Raw genomic sequence first — 18,809 nt, 5'->3', positions numbered from 1 at the left:
CTAAAATGGGTGCTACACTAATTTTGCTAATGCTTAAGCCTTAATGTTTCAAACTTGAGTTTCTAGTAGGTTGTTTGATTTCTGGTTTTTGGCAGTTCTTTGATGGACATTGCATAGGGCCATAGGGGGCCTCTTTTGCCTTTCTTGATACTTGTGTTAGAATTTGAGGTCTTTAGACTGATTCGTGCCTACTGCATAATGTAGACATCAGGTAAATATCCTTTCTTTGCTCCTCTTCTCTTTCTGTAATTCCTCTACCTTTGCATATAGAGCAAGTAATTGCTTAATATGATGAACCTTATCATACTGCTTGCATAATTTTTTACTTGTTGGGCAACAAATTGATTGAGAAGTGTTTTAATGAATCAGTGCCACACAACATTAAAAATCCAGAATTCCTAAATTGTAGAAGAAATTGTGATTCCTGAATGAAAAAAGATGTTACAGATTTAACAGAAGCAGTCAGATTGCCAACACTTGCATCTGCAAACTCTCTGAGATGAAGGCTTCATCTTGTATGTTAGATGGAGCCTGTCCCTTCAGAGCCACATATTCTGCTATATGTTCCATGTGCTTTCAAATAGCTTGTTGTTGCACTGGAAATCATCTGTACAAATTTTTAGATAATGGCTCCCTTTACTTTATTTTGCTTTATCAATTGGTGAACATATGAACTTGTGATGAGGATAACCCCACATTATTCTTACCAATATATATGAATAGCTTTGATTTCTTGTTCCTTGTTCTGCAAAATTGGGACTTATAATCTCAATAGTAACATGTATCTAAACAGTTGCTCAGAAAAAAGAAAGGACTTATTTGAACAAGTTCATGTTGTTATGTAATCTATTTTGTAATGATGAGATTTCTGTTGCTTGATTATAAATTCCCCCCTCCCGTCCAAGTGATGAAGCTGTGAGAATATATACATGATGTTACTTCACATCATTCTGCAGCTTTTGTATTCCTTTTGCCTAATGTAGCAGATAATGGATGCCCATGTAATAGAGTCCTCAGATAGATTCTTATAAGATGCAGTTCTTCAGAATATAAAACTTTGGATAAACACAGCTTTTAAGAATAGGATCTACAAACAGAGTAGTTTCCTAGATAGCTTTTACCATATTGTAAAGGCATCAAGAAATGCCAGGGAGTGCATATAATTTTAGAGTCAGGATGAGCTAAACGGGTTAAACGGGTCGTGTCGACCCGTTATGATAAACGGGTCGTGTCGACCCGTTATGATAAACGGGTCGTGTCGGGTCGTGTCAACCCGATACAACCCGTTATGCTAAACGGGTTTCACGGGTCGTGTCGGGTGACCCGTGAAATAGCCGTGTCGTGTCGTGTCTGGAGCCCTGACCCGTTAACATAAATGGGTCGTGTCTGGGTCTAGCCTAAACGGGTCGCGGGTCATAAACAGGTCGTGTCGGGTACCCGTTCTGCCGGCCCTTTTATAGCTGAAAAAATGGATTACAACTTCAACAAAGGCGTAAAGCCCATGCAGTTTAAAAAATTAATTGAGCTCCTCTTTCAACGCAGGTTTTACGCGGACCAATTTTTTATTTTTAATTATTTCTTTTTCAATGCAAATCGATCTATTCACTGACAGCCAAAAGCCTAAAAATTGAAAAACAAAAGGCCAAAGGGAAGCCATCGATTTAAAAGGGAAGCCGTTAGATTTTATTAAATGGATTACAGTTGTTCCACATATGTCCAAGTGAAGTATATGGTGTTTTGCATTACTCCATCAGCAAGCACCATTTATTTAATCTAACTACTGAAATTAAATCTTTGAATAGGTTAATGTAATCAATCGACATATATGATTTACACTAAATATAGGTTTCACATATACACGCTTGTAGGGGAAATTAATTTTAAAAAACTTATTCTACACGATTTACTTAAACCGTGGACCAAAGGCTTTTTCATATTCTCTCTCTTTCTTTCCATTTTCCTTCATGCTTTGTTTCCTCTACTCCATTCCTCTGCTACTCTTTTCACCACATCTCACCTAGCTCTGGCCTGATTCACGAGTATGCTACATGTTGTTTTTCTCGTTTAGTGATCAATAGTGTTCTTCTCTTCTTCTTCAATTTTCTTTTCTCACTCATTAACTTTCTCTTCTTCATTTTCTTTTCTTAGATGCTCCCAAAAGATTATGTAAAGGTGCCATTCTCAATCATTCAGTGGGCCACTGTCTTCGGCCTTGGAATGTTCTAGCGTGAGGTGTAAGGTGTTGAGGAGGCAGCGCTCAATTACTGATTTAACCGACTAACAATTACCGATTTATCTGATTTTTCCAAATTATTTGAAAATTTTGAAAAATATTCCTTCTCAGAAAAAAGATGGGTAATTACCAACTTACCTTACTATTTCGGTCAGAAGTTAGTGAAGGGGTTTTCGACACCAACTAATTACCTAATACCTAGGCCTACCTCCTCCAAACTTAGGGATTTTTACAAATGATGTTCCACCTCCAAATTGAAGCCCTAAATCGTAATCCTCACCCCATTCTCTGAAAGATATCAACGACATGCATATATACATGGTGGAGGATGAGTGAGAGAGAGAGAGGTTCTAAGCTAGCAAAAGCAAAATTTAAGCCTGTACACAAGCTAGGCTTGGCCTGGTCATGGGTTGTAGTTAGGGTTGGCAATTCAGGTTGCCGTGTCGGGTTCGAGTTAGCCTGGTTGAACCGCCAACCCATTTAGGCCAATCCGAACCCAACTCTATTAGCTAAACAGGTTGGACGGGTCAACCCGTTTAGAGCTAATCGGGTCATAAACGGGTTGGTGAGTCAACCCGCGTGTTGGCACGTTTGATCCGTTTATAAACGTGTGACTCAAACCCATTTAGCCTAAACCCAAACCCTATAATTTAGTGTCTGATTCGCAGCTCGTGTAAAAAATTGCCAACCTTAGCTGTAGTCGACGGCGTCGAGATGAGATCAGGCGATGGCAGAGTCGAGATGAGGGTGGCAACGGCGTCCCGAATGAGGGAGAGAGAGAGGAAATGTGAATATGATCGATATGATCGTATTCATATGATCGATCTATAAGTACGAATGTGTCTAGCTGAGATGAAAAGTGAGAGAGATCACCTAGATTGAGCGCAAAAGTAAAAGATAGCTAGGTTGGGAATTTTGATTTTCCCAAAATTTCCTGGCCTTCATATATACTCCAGAAAATTCATCTTTTACTAGTGTATTCCTAAATGCCAGGAATTTATTTTACACTTTTTTACCTGCGCATCAACTTATATGCCAAGAAATTGTAACATTATTGGCATATATATAACACAAAAAATTATATGCCAAGAAATGGTAACATTCCTGGCACACACACACACACACACACACACATATATATATATATATATATATTATTCAAAATTCCTAGCACATATATAAATGTCAGGAATGTTTAGTTTGTTAACTGGCGTTTTACAAAGATACGCCATAGAAGAAAAAATCAACCCAGCATTTTTATAAATGTCAAGATAAAAACACCAAGAAGGCCTTCCAAATTGGAGAAGTCTTCTTCCTCGGCTTCTTCTCATAAGCATGCTTCTGAGGATCATCCTCCTAGACTTGTTGGGAATCATGCGCTAATCAAGGTATGCACAGCAGAATACCATAAACAAGGCTAGATTAACTAAACTAACATGTTCAAGGTACTTACAATCGAAATCGGCATCTCCTAGGCTACTAAGGCCAGTTGATTTGCTCCTTTCATGTTAAATGGTAAAGAACGTATTCTTCTTGTTCTTGACTCAACCTCCATATCTTCTCTTCGATGACTAAATATGACCATGAGTGTGGACTCACAGCTTGAAGTAGTGAATTAGTAAATAATACTTCACTATAATACTCTATTTATAGACTTAGATTTACTCTTATGACAGGGTTATGAGATAAACCAAAGATGTAGCTAAGATAGCATAGGAGTCATAGGAGGAGTTGAACTCCTCCTCCAAGCTTCTAGGATGCATGACCAATGGGAGATTTTATCTCCATTTGGCCATGCATAACCTAGCCCATTACTACATATTTTTCAGCATGGACTTGTGTTTTATCCCTAAGACACAATGCTCCTTTACTTTTACTTAAGCCCTCGGAATTAATTCAAAGAGTCCATAGCTCTTTAACTGCTTAAGCTCATAGCAATTTAATTACTTAAGCCCATAGAAATCAATTCTTAAGCTCAATCATCTCTAAGTAATGAACCACTTAGGAATCTTATTCCTTTGGTCCATGTTTTATTAAATAAAACAATCCAACATAAATAAGTACATAACCGAGACTCATAGTAACTAGTCAATTTACATCAGCTCAAAGAGAGACCTAAAAGAAAAAAATACAAATAGCCTTAAATAGGTCAGTGATAATTTCACACGACCCTATTTAATCACAATTGATTCTACTAAAAAAATGTGACTGCACTCTAATATGTATTTTCAAATTAATGAAACAATCCCCGCGACATACTTATTTATTACATAATACCCCTCCATGGAATCATTCTGTAGTCGAATCAAAGTCAATACACGGTTACTTAGTTCACTACCTCTTTTCTTTGATACTCATGATTTAATTATATGATATATTCTTTTTGTACCTTGTGAGTTTTTCATCCCACCTTGTACAAAATAAAATTTCAGTCGATACCACCAAAACACTCATGCTCGAGCTTTAGGACAATCAACTTCATTAAATCTACATCAAGGGAAATATTCCTTATCGCTTTGTTCTATGACAAAGGATTTAGATTCTTTCTTGAAGAAGGTGTTCCCACAATGCTACATGCGATTACTTAACGTACAGAAGTGTTGACCAGTGATTTGATCTCATTTTTGTACATCAAAGTGACCTACACTTCACATCTAAGTTCGCAAACTTCTCAAGATTTAGAGTAACTGTTATAAGTTATTATACACGTACATCATTCTTAATCACTAAGAATGATAACTCACGTAGTCTGTTCGGTCCATATGACACTACCTTGCACTTATATCAACATATCAACCCGAAGCCCTACCTGCTTCTCCTAATCAAGATAGATCATTAATGTTAACATGTTATAGTCTAGATGGATTTTCAAGTTCCATTTACGACTACGAGCAATCTTTTATAAATTACAAGGACCTATGACTATGATCTTCTGTGTGATAATCTCATTACTCACACCTTCATGCAATTTGAGTTTTGGACACCAGTTCCAACAAGACCTCCTCAGCCACAAGAGCACCTTCCCCACTAGGCACAGCATTTCCATCACCATCATCATCCAATATGATATCCATTAGATTTATGTTCACATCAAGTGAACCTTCGTTTGAATAGTCTCCGATGGCTATTAGCTTATCTATGGACAGTTTTTTAATAACTGACTATTTACATTAGAATAATAAACACAAACACATACATAGTATTAAATTAAAAGAATGAATAATAAATCAAACTTAAATATTTAAATAGCATCGTACTACAAATTAAATGGTAAATGATAAACAACACTAGCATGTATCCTTTTTCTCGATTTTCTCAAAATCCAAACAGAGAGACAGAGAGTTGAAAAAAAAAATCATTGTACATATACCATTTACTAAAGAACCCAAACAAAGAGACCAAAATACTTTTCTCATCATACATCAAACAAGGAAAAAGCTTTCTTAAAATATGTGTTCCTCATAAGAAGATCAAGACTTTTGCGGTCTTAGAGAAATCAAATCACAGGAAGGAGAAAAAATTATTATTTTTTTCTTTCTCGTTTTTCTTAGGACCCAAAACTTAGGGCAAGAGTAATGGCGAGAAAGAGTGACAAAAGATGAAAAGATAAGAAGATAGGCTAAGAGGATGAAGGAGAAAGAAAGATTCACCAAACAAATCGTAACGCCTATGAGATTTTTGGAGAAATGACTCAAAACTCAAAGTTCTTTCTACAAGAGAGTAAACAAGTAACAAATAACAAAAACGAAATGAAATATTTTAGACAAAACATATATGCCCATAAGATGATGAAGCGTGCGATTCATGCGGGTGAGCCCAAGACAAGTTGTCATCATGCTCAAGATTTGACTGCCAAATCTTAGAGGTGAAGCCTCGAGATCTAATTGTATAGAGAGAAGATGAGAGAGGGGTTGAGAAAAAGCCTGTTGCCGGTGAGGCTTAGAGATGTTAGTGAGAAAGATGCATATCAAATCTCACATTGAATGTAGGGTGTGGGTAGTTGAGAGCATTAACTATTTGAGTCTGTCGAGGTGAGAAACCGAAGACGAAGAGGCAACTAAAGAGTAAAGACTCAAAGAGTCTAAGCGCGTGAAAAAAAAATATATATCTAAAAAGCATCAAACCATCTGGCCGTTGGGTCTTCATCAATGTGATCCAAACCATACGATCAAGAGATTGGCTTTTCGAATTTTGATACATCTTCATCTCGAGGTCTATTGGACAAACCGAAGAGCCAACTAAGTTCTAAGGAGTAAGACTAATAGTCTAAGCGTGAAAAACAAAATCTGAAAAGCCTCAAAGTCTCAAACCATTTAGGCTATTTAACCATTGGATAACTTGGATCTTCATCATAATTCACAACCATTTGATTTGTCTTTTAAAGTTAGATTTCTTGTCTTTTATTTCTAAGGTTGGATCCTTATGTTCAACCCATCAAGATTCTAAGTTCTAACCACATATATTAACATGAATAAGATTCTAACTTCTAAATATATACTTATTATACTTATTACTTATACATTACTAATTTACTATATAAATTAACGTGTATTTAGACACACACACACACACACACACACACACACACACACACACACACACACATATATATATGAACGAGCCCATCAAGCCAAGTCGAGCTTCTACAAGCTCTGTTCAAGAGCCTATTCCAAGACGAGTCAAGTATTGACATGTTCAACTCATTAATTAAACGAGCTTAAAAAAATGTTCAAGCTCTATTCGTTTAATAAACAAACCAATTTCAAGCCGAACTTGAGTATGTTCATGAGTAGCTCTGCTCGCTTACAGCCAGAAAGGAAGGATGGGGGATCGAGAGGGGTCAAATGCCCCCCTCACTTCCTAAAAATTTCTTAAACTTTTTGAATTTTTTTTTTTTCAAAAGTCCTAGTTGCCCTCCCTAAAAAACTCATCAAGGGGCAAATATTTTTCTAGATAATTGAACTTTATGAGTCACACCACATTCTGCCATTTTTTCACTGGTTTCTTCACCTAAAACCAGTCACCAGCTGCAGTCACAAGTCAAAGAAGGAAGGTTGAAGACGACATTTTTACTCCTAATAAAACGCACTGTTTTGTTTAAAATAAAACGTTCATTTGGAGGACCTAGGACACATGTTTATGACAAAGTAATGAGACTTGTCTTGCTTGAAAGGACATGTCTTATCTTAAAAAACAAAAAAATAAATAAATAAATAAATAAGAAGTACATGTTTGAAAGAAGGTAGGGAGCTTTTCATACTTTTTTTTTTCTTCTTTTTTAAATTTTAAATTTTTTATAGATAAGCTTTTCATACTTTTGGTCTAAAGTAATGAGACACGTCTATAATTCAACAAATTAACCTCCTTTTTTTTAAATAAAAAAAAAAAAAAAAAAAAAAAAAAAAAAAGGAAAAAAAAAAGAAAAAAGAAGAGAGACTGGCCTTTAGCTTAGCCAACTTCTTATTAGAATATGTTAGATGGGAGTCATGATACCTGTCTATGTAAAAAAATTAAAAATTAAAAATTAAAATTAACTTAGCCTACGTTTCTTAAGTAGTATATATTATAACATTATTTGTAACTCTGAGTGCTATATTTGCGATTCTTCGTTGTCATTCCTAAAAGTTGCTGGTCAAGTTTCAACAATCCTACGACTTGAGATTTGTGATTTCTTCATACAGTATTACTTTCTAGTTGAAGTCTTCAACAATTCAAATCAATTGCTTCACTATTTTGTTTTAGAGCTTGAGAGGTATGTAATTAAACTTTTATATTTAAATTGTTCTTTGAAATTAATTGTTTATTTTTTATTTTTTTTATTTTTTTTTTGAAGGAAAGTTGAAACTTTCATTGATATAACCAAACATTACAATAAACATTGCAGCATACATACAACATACAACCATTGCAGCATTCATCCACCCTAGGTGTACATTCAATTTGAGTCAAAAGACTCAAATAAATACAAACAGTTGCAACTAAAAAAATCCAACCAACAGAATGGTGCTTCTGCGTTGACATACACCTTTACTTGAACAAGGAGTCGGTCACACAAACTGGGCAAAAGCCAATAACTGAATTAGTACACGCACAATGCAAACTGTCAGAGAAACCAACAACTAAATCAAACACAGGAGAGCTCAAAGAGGATTCTGTCTTCCGGGAGAGCCACCATCTGTGGCGGCGCGTGTAACACACGCGCCGGCGCCAGAGCATCCCTTCAACCCCCAAACACCGAAAATCCTCTGATCACCACCAGCCCCACCATACACGCCGAAAAACACACGGTTTAAAGCCCTCATGCGCGCCCAAATCAGAAAGAAAGCACTGGCGCGTGAAGCCCACGCACCGACCACCGTGAAATCGCACGGCCGTGAAGAGCGGCAGAAGCACCGGAGACTGACGGCGAGTAAAGCTAGAAGGCGCATGTCCACCAGAAGACGACAGAGAATCGTAGATCTAGCCACCAAAATCCGACCATGAGAACGCAAGGCCACTGAACTCCGCCGTCAACACGCCGAGATCAACCACACCCCTCCGACATCCTCCACAGAGAACTCTCTTGCCACCACAAACTAAAAACTAGAAAAAAAACAAGTAAAATCCACCGGATCAACACCGAGGAGACAAAACTTCCACACCCCTAAAGGGTGGGAGACTAACCAACACCCAAAAAACCAAGGGGGGAGGGAGGCGTGAAGCCTCCCTCGCCCACCACAACAGCCAAAGACGCCCTCTCTCTCTCTCTAGTAAAATCGGGAGCCTCTCTCTCTAAAAACTTAGGTCACATGAGAATCGAAATTAATTGTTTATATATATATAAAAAACTTTTTATTACATATTTTAATTGTATGAAATATATAAATGAACACTAGGCGTAACAAAATAAATTGTAAATTATATTTATATATTTTAAGTGATAATTAAATTTTGTTAAATTATTTATTTATTGTGTTAGCTTTTTTTTAATATTTTTTATTTATTCTTTATTAAATTTAGATTTTTTTTTTCATTTATCAAAACAAAAAAATAAAATAAAAAAATTTATTGACCCCTCAATTAAAATCCTGTCTTCGCTACCGCTTACAGCCGTAGCCTATCGTCCACAACACATAAGCGCGTGAAGCCTTTATATACACATAGACTGATACAAGCATTTTCCTCATCAGTGATCACTGCAAAACTCTCTTTCGCACGCTCATGGTGTCTGATCTTTTCCATCACTCGACTCCCCAACCCGACGGCAACCCAGAAATCAAAATCGCAGTAGAAATGGAAGCAATGAATACGATTCGAAACAAAAGAGAAGTAGATGCTTTTAAGATGAAGACGGTTCGGACTCGGTCGGAGGATGGTGTTTTCTTGACATGGGAGGATCTGTACGTGACTGTTTCCAACGGAAAAAATGGCACGAAACCGATCCTTCAGGGTCTAACGGGTCATGCCCGACCCGGGGAGCTTCTCGCCATAATGGGTCCTTCTGGTTGTGGCAAGTCCACCCTTCTTGATGCATTAGCGGGTACGTAATAACATACTCCAAAGCTTTATTTGTGTGCTTTTGCCTCAACTCTTGTTCTTTTTTCTTTTTTATTTTTCCTTAAAGTACATGAGTAACAAACCAGAAAGAAGAACTTTTCCACTTACAATTGGTATGGAGGAACAGTGATATGGAAATGCTCCTAAGTGATTTCCGGCTGTGACACCGACGGGAGCGGAACCAAAAAAAAAAATAATGTGAGGTGGTAAAATAAATAAATTAAAAACAACTTTCATCACATTTACAATTATTTTCTTAAACTTTGAGAAACTCTCAGTTTAGTATATTGATCTTTCTTTTTTAATTTTACCATCAGATAAGATTAATGGTAATAGTAACAAAGAGGTGCAAAATTCTTAAAGTACTCACGCTTAATCTTAATGTGAATTTAATGAAATCTGTAAAAATACTCACGGTTAATCTTTACAAGGATTTAAGCGTCGATTAAGATTTAATGAAATTTGTAAAAATACTCACACTTAATTTTTGTAATTTTTTTTTTAAAAAAAAATAAGTATTTTAAGAATTTTGATCCCCGATTTAACGGAAAATTGTAATGTATAAGTGAAATTGAAAAAAATTAAAAGATAAATATCATAAGTTGAGAGTTTTTTAAGTTTATGAGAGCAATTGCAAAAGCAATGACAATTCAAGGATTTCAGTGAAGTTTAAAAAAAAAATAATAATAAAAATGAAGAGTAAAATAATACATTTTTAGAAATTTACCTTATAAAAAATAAATTTTAAGAAAATTTTTAACTTTTGAGGTTTTAGGGGTGTAGAAGTGATCGAATTGACCTCCGAAACGCCTTCTCAACTTTTCGATAGGACTTAGGAGGAGGCCGGCTAGAATAGGGTCAAAGATACGTGAGATTTTCAAGTGTTGGATGATATTGGAATGATTTATATATAGTGCCTGAAATCTCTGGCTTTAGACGTGAATGAAAAGGGACTATATATATATATATATATATATATATATATATATATATATATATATATATATATATATATATATATATATATATATATATATGAATTGATATGATAATTGGATGGAATTTCAAATATAGTGGTTATAACCTTATAGGTAGTGTAGGGTATAAAACTAAAAAAGTTGCATTAATTGTTGATATTGCAGGGAGGTTGGGTTCAAACATAAGGCAAACAGGAGACATTCTTATCAACGGTCGTAAGCAGGTCCTCGCTTATGGAACATCGGTATGGAAATAATATATAAAAATTACGCTTGCTTCGTTAAGTCAATTAATATTACGTGTACGGTGTGCGCTGCTCCATACATTTTTTTTTTTTTTTTTTGCAAATAAATGTTGGGTTTTATCTCTTGTAAATGCAAATATGTATTTTTTTTTTTTTTTTAAAAAAAAGAATATTTTCAAAATTTTGACAAGATTTAACAAAAAATTGCAAGGGTTTAAGCTGTAAGTGGAGTTTTTTTCCCTTTTTGTTTTTACTTCTTTTTCAAGTGGATAGACATTTTATCTATTCTTACAAAGATTTAGTTTTTTTTTTTTTTTTTTATAAAAGAAAATAAAAATAAAAAATAAAAAGTAAAAAATAAAAAGTAAAAAAACAGTTACCTCATATATATGCTCATATGAATCAAGAAACCTTCCGATCGACCTTTCCAACGATCAAGGATTACTATATAAAACCGTTTAATATGATTTGGCTTTTCTAGACTTGGAAAACAATCTTACTGAGGTATGGAAAGCTCTTCAATTTTCTAAGTCAATCCATTATTTTTTTCAGCTAACCAAAAGTAGTCACTATATTATATTAGAGAAAGAGATAGGTTAACTGCATAACAATTTTACACAACAATCATACAATAATGTTGATGTGTCCAATATTTTTATTTTTTTTTATTTTTAAAAAATGCTGGACACATCAGCATTATTGTGCAATTGTTGTGTACGTAAGAGTTGTGCAAATAACATATCTCTTAGAGAAATGAGGAATGCTAGAGCATCTCCTTGTGTTCTCCTGGAATGGCATAGATGTAATTTTTTTGATTAAAAAATTGCATATGTGCCATCCAAAATTGCATATGCTATTTCAGGAGAATACTGGGAGATGTTCTAGTATTTCTCTAGAAAAATACTAGGAGCTGCTTCTAGCTAGTGTCTTCCTATGCTGATATGCCACCATATTTTCAATAAAAATAGAGTGACATATCAGCATAGAAGGATCCCAGAATGACACTAGAAGGAGCTCTAGCATTCCTCATTATATTAACAATCGTATACTTTTTTTATTATTATTATTAAATTAGGTTTTTTTTTTAATTCAGTTTATTAACTCATCGTGTTAGTTTTTAATTTATGAAATTAAAAGAAATTTTCTCAAACTCAAATTCTTGCACAAAAAGAAAGACTAGTATGGAAATAAGACCAACAAGACAAATTAGAGTAATGCTAGAAGTCACTCTTGTGTCCCTCTAAAAATGAGGTAACTTTGAAAATCACCATTTGATCAAAATTTATTAGTGATTAATTACAAGTCAATAGTAATTTTAAAAGTTATCTCATTTTTAAAGAGACACAACTCACAAGAGTGACACAAGATGAATTTTTAGCAAGAGTCTTAATATACATACGTAGTCTTGTAATCTCTGTTTAAGAACAATTTGGTATAGATATTGGCAAAGATGAATTAATTTAAATCAACCTTGTGTTGTGAGGTTTAAGTTCCCTCTAGGAACCTAAACTATCCCGTTGCATACTTAAGTTCGTAACATAAAAAATGGTCATGTTTTAATTTGGTCATGTTTTAATTCAAAAACATATAAGTAGTATTAATTAGAATTGAATATCTATTACATAGTCCTACAAGAAATATTTACTAGCCTTCTTAGGAATATTAAAAATAAATAATCAATAAAGACTATCACAAGAACTATTTGAACATGGTATACTGACTTTAGTCCTAAAGTATTAATCATACGGTTTAGGATCCATAACAATTATTTTCTTGAATTGCTAGCAAAATTAGACAGGTAATGTGAGAGACCTTATAAAATCTACTTGTCCTGATAGGTAGCTGCGCAGCCCAAAATATATTTGGGCATACGAGTCTCAAATGAGATCTCTCACGTTATCTGTTCGAATTGTTAGTCCTACGCAGAGCATGCTACTAGTAGGATTAGGTAGGTTGGGTCAAATTTGTTATTTCTCCTAAAAGCAATTAAAATTGAACGTAAACATTGTGTTCGAGGCACAAGATGATATTCTAATAATCTTCAATTTTGTCGAATTTAATTAGGCATATGTAACACAAGATGATACCTTAATGATGACTCTGACAGTCAGAGAAGTCGTGTACTACTCAGCTCAGCTGCAGTTACCGGACTCCATGTCAAAATCCGAGAAGAAGGAGAGAGCAGATATGACGATGAGAGAGATGGGTTTGCAGGAATCAGTGGACACAAGAATCGGCGGGTGGGGAGTCAAAGGCATCAGCGGCGGGCAAAAGAGGAGAGTCAGCATTTGCATAGAGATCTTGACACGCCCGAAGCTTCTCTTTCTGGACGAGCCGACAAGTGGGCTCGACAGCGCAGCATCATATTATGTCATGAGCAGAATTGCACGCCTTGGTCAAAGAGATGGAGTTGGAAGAACCATTGTCGCCTCCATTCATCAGCCCAGCAGTGAAGTCTTTCAGCTCTTCCACAATCTTTGTCTCCTATCTTCAGGTAGAACCGTCTATTTTGGTCCTGCTTCTGCAGCAAATGAGGTAAACAAAACAAACTTTTTCTTTAAGAAAACTTTGCCAGCTTCTAAAAGTATAACCGTTTTGCAATCATAATCTTGAATTATTAATTTTTTTTTTAGTATTTTTGGAGCATATTCGATATGGAATACATAACTAATTAACCATTTTCCAATTCTATGTACGTAGTTTTTCGCTTTAAGTGGTTTCCCCTGCCCTACTCTCCAAAATCCATCCGATCACTTCCTAAAAACCATAAACAAGGATTTCAAAAGGGTAAGGTTTTCCTCTGTCTTAGTAGTAAACCATAAACAAGTAATCAAAATAATGTTTGTGATGATTCTAAATTTTATTTGTTTAATTAGGATCTCGAAGGAGTTGCAATTGAAATACTGATAAGGTCGTATGAATTATCAGGCTGGCGCCAACAAGTAACAAAGCAAGTAGCTGAAATACGTAAACAAGTAAGCAAGTAATTTACAGTTCGACAAAATCTATTTAGTAGACTGTTATACGTCTCACATGCGGTTGGCATAACGTGACAGTAAAAATTAGTTGTTAAATGCAGTTCAAGTAATTGTAGTAAAACTTGGCCCAGGGCATAAGGGGCATGATGACTTGAATTAGACTATTCTTAATGTAAACCGGTTGATTTTCAACGTTACGTCATTCTAATTATATAGCAGTTGTATAAAAATCTATTAAATGATGTTTTCTTTATAGTTTTATGCTATATATACAAGTTGATGATTGATATTTTTTGGGGTTTCAGAACTATGGAGAAATGGAGAGGAAGAGAAGTCGTGCAAGCTTCCTCAGTCAATGTCTTGTTCTAACAGGAAGATCTTTTGTGAACATGTATCGTGATCTGGGCTACTATTGGCTGCGCCTAGTAATATATATAGCATTGGCTATAGGCCTTGGTACAGTGTTTTACAAAATTGAGGATGGTGACGGTTCAGTTCAGGTATGAGAGAGCAAAAATGAAGAAGTATAATTTGATTTTGTTCTAGCAAATTAACATTACATTAGGATTGAAATTCAACCATATTTTGTGCTTTTGATCAATTCTTTCAGGCTAGAGGTTCACTAGTCACGTTTATAGCTTCATTTATAACATTCATGGCCATTGGTGGATTTCCATCCTTTGTGGAGGATATGAAGGTATTTTCAGCTTCCTTTTTGATTGTCAGCTATTCCCAAGGATAGCAAAAAAGTAAAAAATTACTAGAAGAAAACACATTGTTACAAACAGTCCAGTTTAACTAGCTGGATCTAAGCTGCAACCAGAAACTTACAAACCCAAACCATAGCTCACATCAAAACCTAAACACAAACTGATGCAACCCCACAACTAATAATAGAAATATAATGATAATATTGAACTCCCTTCGGATAGGAGAGACCACAAGTGAAACTAATTAGGGCTGGAGACAAACTACAAACAAGATTTTGCTTAATAATTCTCTTTTTTTGCTTCTTAAGAACATGATGACCTTTAAATAGAGTGCAATAAAATGGAACCTAAATCGATAAGAACTCTTAAATAATCCTAATACTAAATAATTTAATCATAATTTAAATAATCTAATCCTAGAATTCCAACTTAACTACTAACTCTCTAATCTCATCTCTATCACAAACCAAAACAACAAATCCTCTTTCCTTTTCATATACATTAACATCTACAGAACTCCTATATACAAATCAAGAATACAACCAGCAACTGAACATCCTATAAAATCTAAGTACTCTTTTTGGAATCCCCTCATCTCTTGCATAACTTCTCATTCTCTTCTGTTCTTTTAAACTTTCTTTTTGCCATAACACGTGTTCTAACCTCCCATCTAATATGATATGGTTTCATGTTCAATATCATTTCTCTATTACTAAATATTATAAACTGCAGCACTCCAGCTCAATCTGCATAGTGTTGCTTTCAATTTTCTTCCTCTCAACATTCTTAAACCCTAACTCTTTATGTCCTACCAAACCGTATTCTGATCATCAACTAAACAAGTACTCAAAATCTCCCTCAATATCCTTTCGCTAAACCTACATTGAAAAAACAAGTGGTCTCTCCCCCCCTCTATGCAACTTCTGTAGAAGCAGCACATTATATCCCTATTTTAACATCCCTTCTCCTGTTGATAAGCTATCTCTAGCAGCCAAGCAAAGCACAAATGCTTGTCTTGGAATAGCCATAGGAAACTAGATAATATTCCACTAATTGACTTGTGGGAGCTTCACTAGGATAGCATTGCAAGTTTTTGTACAAGTATACGAGCCTTTCTTGGAGATGACTCATTAGGTCTACAGTTCGAATCCCCTTGGGTGCAAACAATTCCTTAGGGTCACGTCCACCAATGAAGCTAGAGTCTTACCCAATATGTGTGGGTCAAGCGCTTTGCACAGGTCCAAAGTTTGCCCGACAGGGGTGGATGTACAAAATGACCCTACTTTGGAGGGGTTCCCGGTCATAATAATAATAATAATAATAATAATAAAAAAAAAAAAAAAAAAAAAAAAAAAAAAAAAGGGAGGGTGGGGGACTTACTTTGAATATTGACCAGATCATTTGACCTCGCCTGTTGGCAACACCAAGTTTTATCTCTTAAAGCACTCGACAATTTAGCTCTTACCTTGCTGCCAGCATCATAGACAATTATGTGGCCAAACTTTTCCTATAGAACACCATCTGGATGCCACCAATCAAGCTATAGATGAATACCACTTCCATCCCCAACCTTAAATTGAATAAAGTTCCTAGCTATGTCATAGAGTTTCAAAATTTTCCTCCAACTCCATTAACACAACTAAGGTTTCTTAACTTGCCAAAACTCCTTCCTTTTAAGAAAGCAAATTACCCTCTCTCTCTCTTTGACCTACTAAGATATCCACAAAAAAGAATGTACGATAGAGTAGAATATCATTCAGTCCATTGAATATTTAGGATACTTCCTTGTTTGCTTGTACATCAGCAATCTAGTACTTCCATTTACTGAGAAATTAAACTAGCACAAATAAGATGCTCCAGATTTTTTGAATATCATGTTAGGCAGTATATATAATTTCTCCTAACCTTTTCTTCAACCTTAATCCAGATATTCGAACGAGAAAGATTAAACGGACATTATGGTGCTGCTGCATTTGTTATTAGCAACACGCTCTCCGCTCTGCCATACTTGTTACTGGTTTCTTTAATTCCTGGAGCAATAGCCTACTTCCTACCTGGACTACGCAGCGGCCTACAATACTTTCTCTACTTTGCTCTTGTGTTATTTGCTTGCATGATGTTGGTTGAGAGCTTGATGATGATTGTGGCAAGCATTGTGCCCAACTACCTGATGGGTATAATAACAGGCGCAGGAATTCAAGGCCTGATGATTTTAGTCGGCGGATTCTTCAGATTGCCAAATGATATTCCTAAGACATTGTGGAAATACCCTTTACATGAGATCGCTTTTCACAAGTATGCCTACCAAGGAATGTTCAAGAATGAGTTTGGAGGAGCAACGTTTCGTAATTACCAACCTGGAGGGCCACCCACCATTTCTGGAGATGAGATTCTGAGAAATACATGGCATGTTGAAATGGGTTACTCCAAGTGGGGTGATCTTGCTGTTTTGCTGGGGATGATAGCTTTTTATCGACTTCTTTTTATGGGCATCATAAAGGGTACTGAAAAGATCAAGCCTTTGATTACGGCGGCTTTCATGTCAAAGCCTTCCAAAACACCTGTGCAGGTTATTGGAAAACAGAGTATCTTGATGAATCAAACGGATTAAGCGCAGAAGAACAGAGAAATATGGGAGAACTAAACTGCTTCTCATTTAATGAATTGAATAAATACAAGGCTTCAGTATTTATACATATGAATATACGCATAACTATCTAACAGATTACATAACAAACTATCTAACTAATCAACAGCTAATCAACACGTGATCTAAAGATTTGCCAGCTCATGTAACTGACTAACCATTTCATACAACACGTGGTATTAGACTAACCAACGTATACAACATGTGTAATAAAATTAAACTGTAAACCCCCCCCCCCCCTTTCAATATGAAGCATAACAAATTCATCTTGGACAAAATATCATAAAATAGAGTAAAACAAAGGGCTTTAGTAAACACATCGGCTAATTGATTCTTGGAAGTAATCCTTTTTGAATTTTCTCTCGAACACGGTGATAATCTATTTCGCTGGGCTTTGTCCGCTCATGATAAACTGGATTTCCTGCTATACGAAGAGCTGCCTGACTATCGCAAAAAAGTAATGCAGGCTAAGAATGATCAACTTGTAAAGTCTGCAGCAATGAAGATGTAATGAACCAAGGAAAAACGCTAGCCAAATCTGCGCTATCACCCTAAAATAACTAGTCAATTTGGGGCTTTCCTAGAATCCCTTATAAAGCTTAGTTCCACCTAGCAACTAAGTAATGTGGGACTTAACACCCATGAGTATCTTTATAAACCACTCACTCTGTATGAGCTATTCATCTCTTCCCAATACCAAGGTATTACAAACTCCCCCCTTAAACCCCTGAAGTCATCGTCAGGGCCATGTCATGCAGTGCTCCTATACCATATGACTTGACATTATTAGGTGGTTCTGATACCTTTTGTAACGACTCAAGAAAAAACGCTAGTTAGATCTGTGCTAACACCCCATAAGGATTACTCAATTTGGACATTTCCTAGAATCCCTTCTAAAGCCCAATTTTACCTAATAACTAGGCAATGTGAGACTTAGCACCCATGAGTATCTTTATAAACCACTCACCCTTATGACTTATTCATCTCTTCCCAATATGAGATCGAGGTGTTAAAGAAAGCCACATCAATTCATAGTAAGTAGATGCTATAGAATGATATTCAGCTTCAGCCGAAGATAGAGAAACTGTTTGTTGTTTCTTGGATTTCCTAGAGGTCAACGAATCTCCAAGGAAGACACAAAAATCAATGACCGATCGACAAGTATCGAGACAAGCAGCCCAATCTGAATCACAAAAGTCTTTCAATTGAAGATCGGATGCAGAAGAATAGAATAATCCCTTACCAGGATTATTTTGAGGTATCTAAGCACTCGATGACCAACATCCATATGTGTTTGACAAGGTTGGTCCATAAATTGACTTAGAGTCTGTACAGAATAGGCTAAATCAGGCCTAGTGATGGTGAGATACAAGAGACGACCAACTAGTCAGTGGTAGCTAGTAGGATTTGAAAGCAAAGGCCAATCAAGCCGAGAAAATTTTATATTGGTTTCCATGGGAAATTTTACTGGTTTTGTTGCTAA

The 18,809-nt window shown here is 35.6% G+C and overlaps 1 protein-coding gene across 1 annotated transcript; it reads left to right on the top strand.

The window, feature by feature from the left end:
- The first annotated feature begins 7,846 nt into the window (after nucleotides 1-7,846).
- Nucleotides 7,847-17,375, top strand: LOC133881681 (ABC transporter G family member 1-like). The gene is made up of 9 exons (XM_062320676.1): nucleotides 7,847-7,985; nucleotides 9,403-9,752; nucleotides 10,912-10,991; nucleotides 13,056-13,526; nucleotides 13,692-13,778; nucleotides 13,868-13,966; nucleotides 14,275-14,469; nucleotides 14,580-14,666; nucleotides 16,607-17,375. The coding sequence occupies exons 2-9, from the start codon at nucleotides 9,434-9,436 to the stop codon at nucleotides 17,288-17,290; spliced, it is 2,022 nt and encodes a 673-aa protein (XP_062176660.1). The 5' UTR covers nucleotides 7,847-7,985; nucleotides 9,403-9,433; the 3' UTR covers nucleotides 17,291-17,375.
- Nucleotides 17,376-18,809: the final 1,434 nt, after the last annotated feature.

This window comes from Alnus glutinosa, chromosome 11, assembly GCF_958979055.1.
Source record: "Alnus glutinosa chromosome 11, dhAlnGlut1.1, whole genome shotgun sequence".
Classification (NCBI taxonomy): Eukaryota; Viridiplantae; Streptophyta; class Magnoliopsida; order Fagales; family Betulaceae; genus Alnus; species Alnus glutinosa.
Note: the sequence above shows the minus strand (reverse complement) of the source record. Positions and strands in the feature narration are given on the sequence as shown.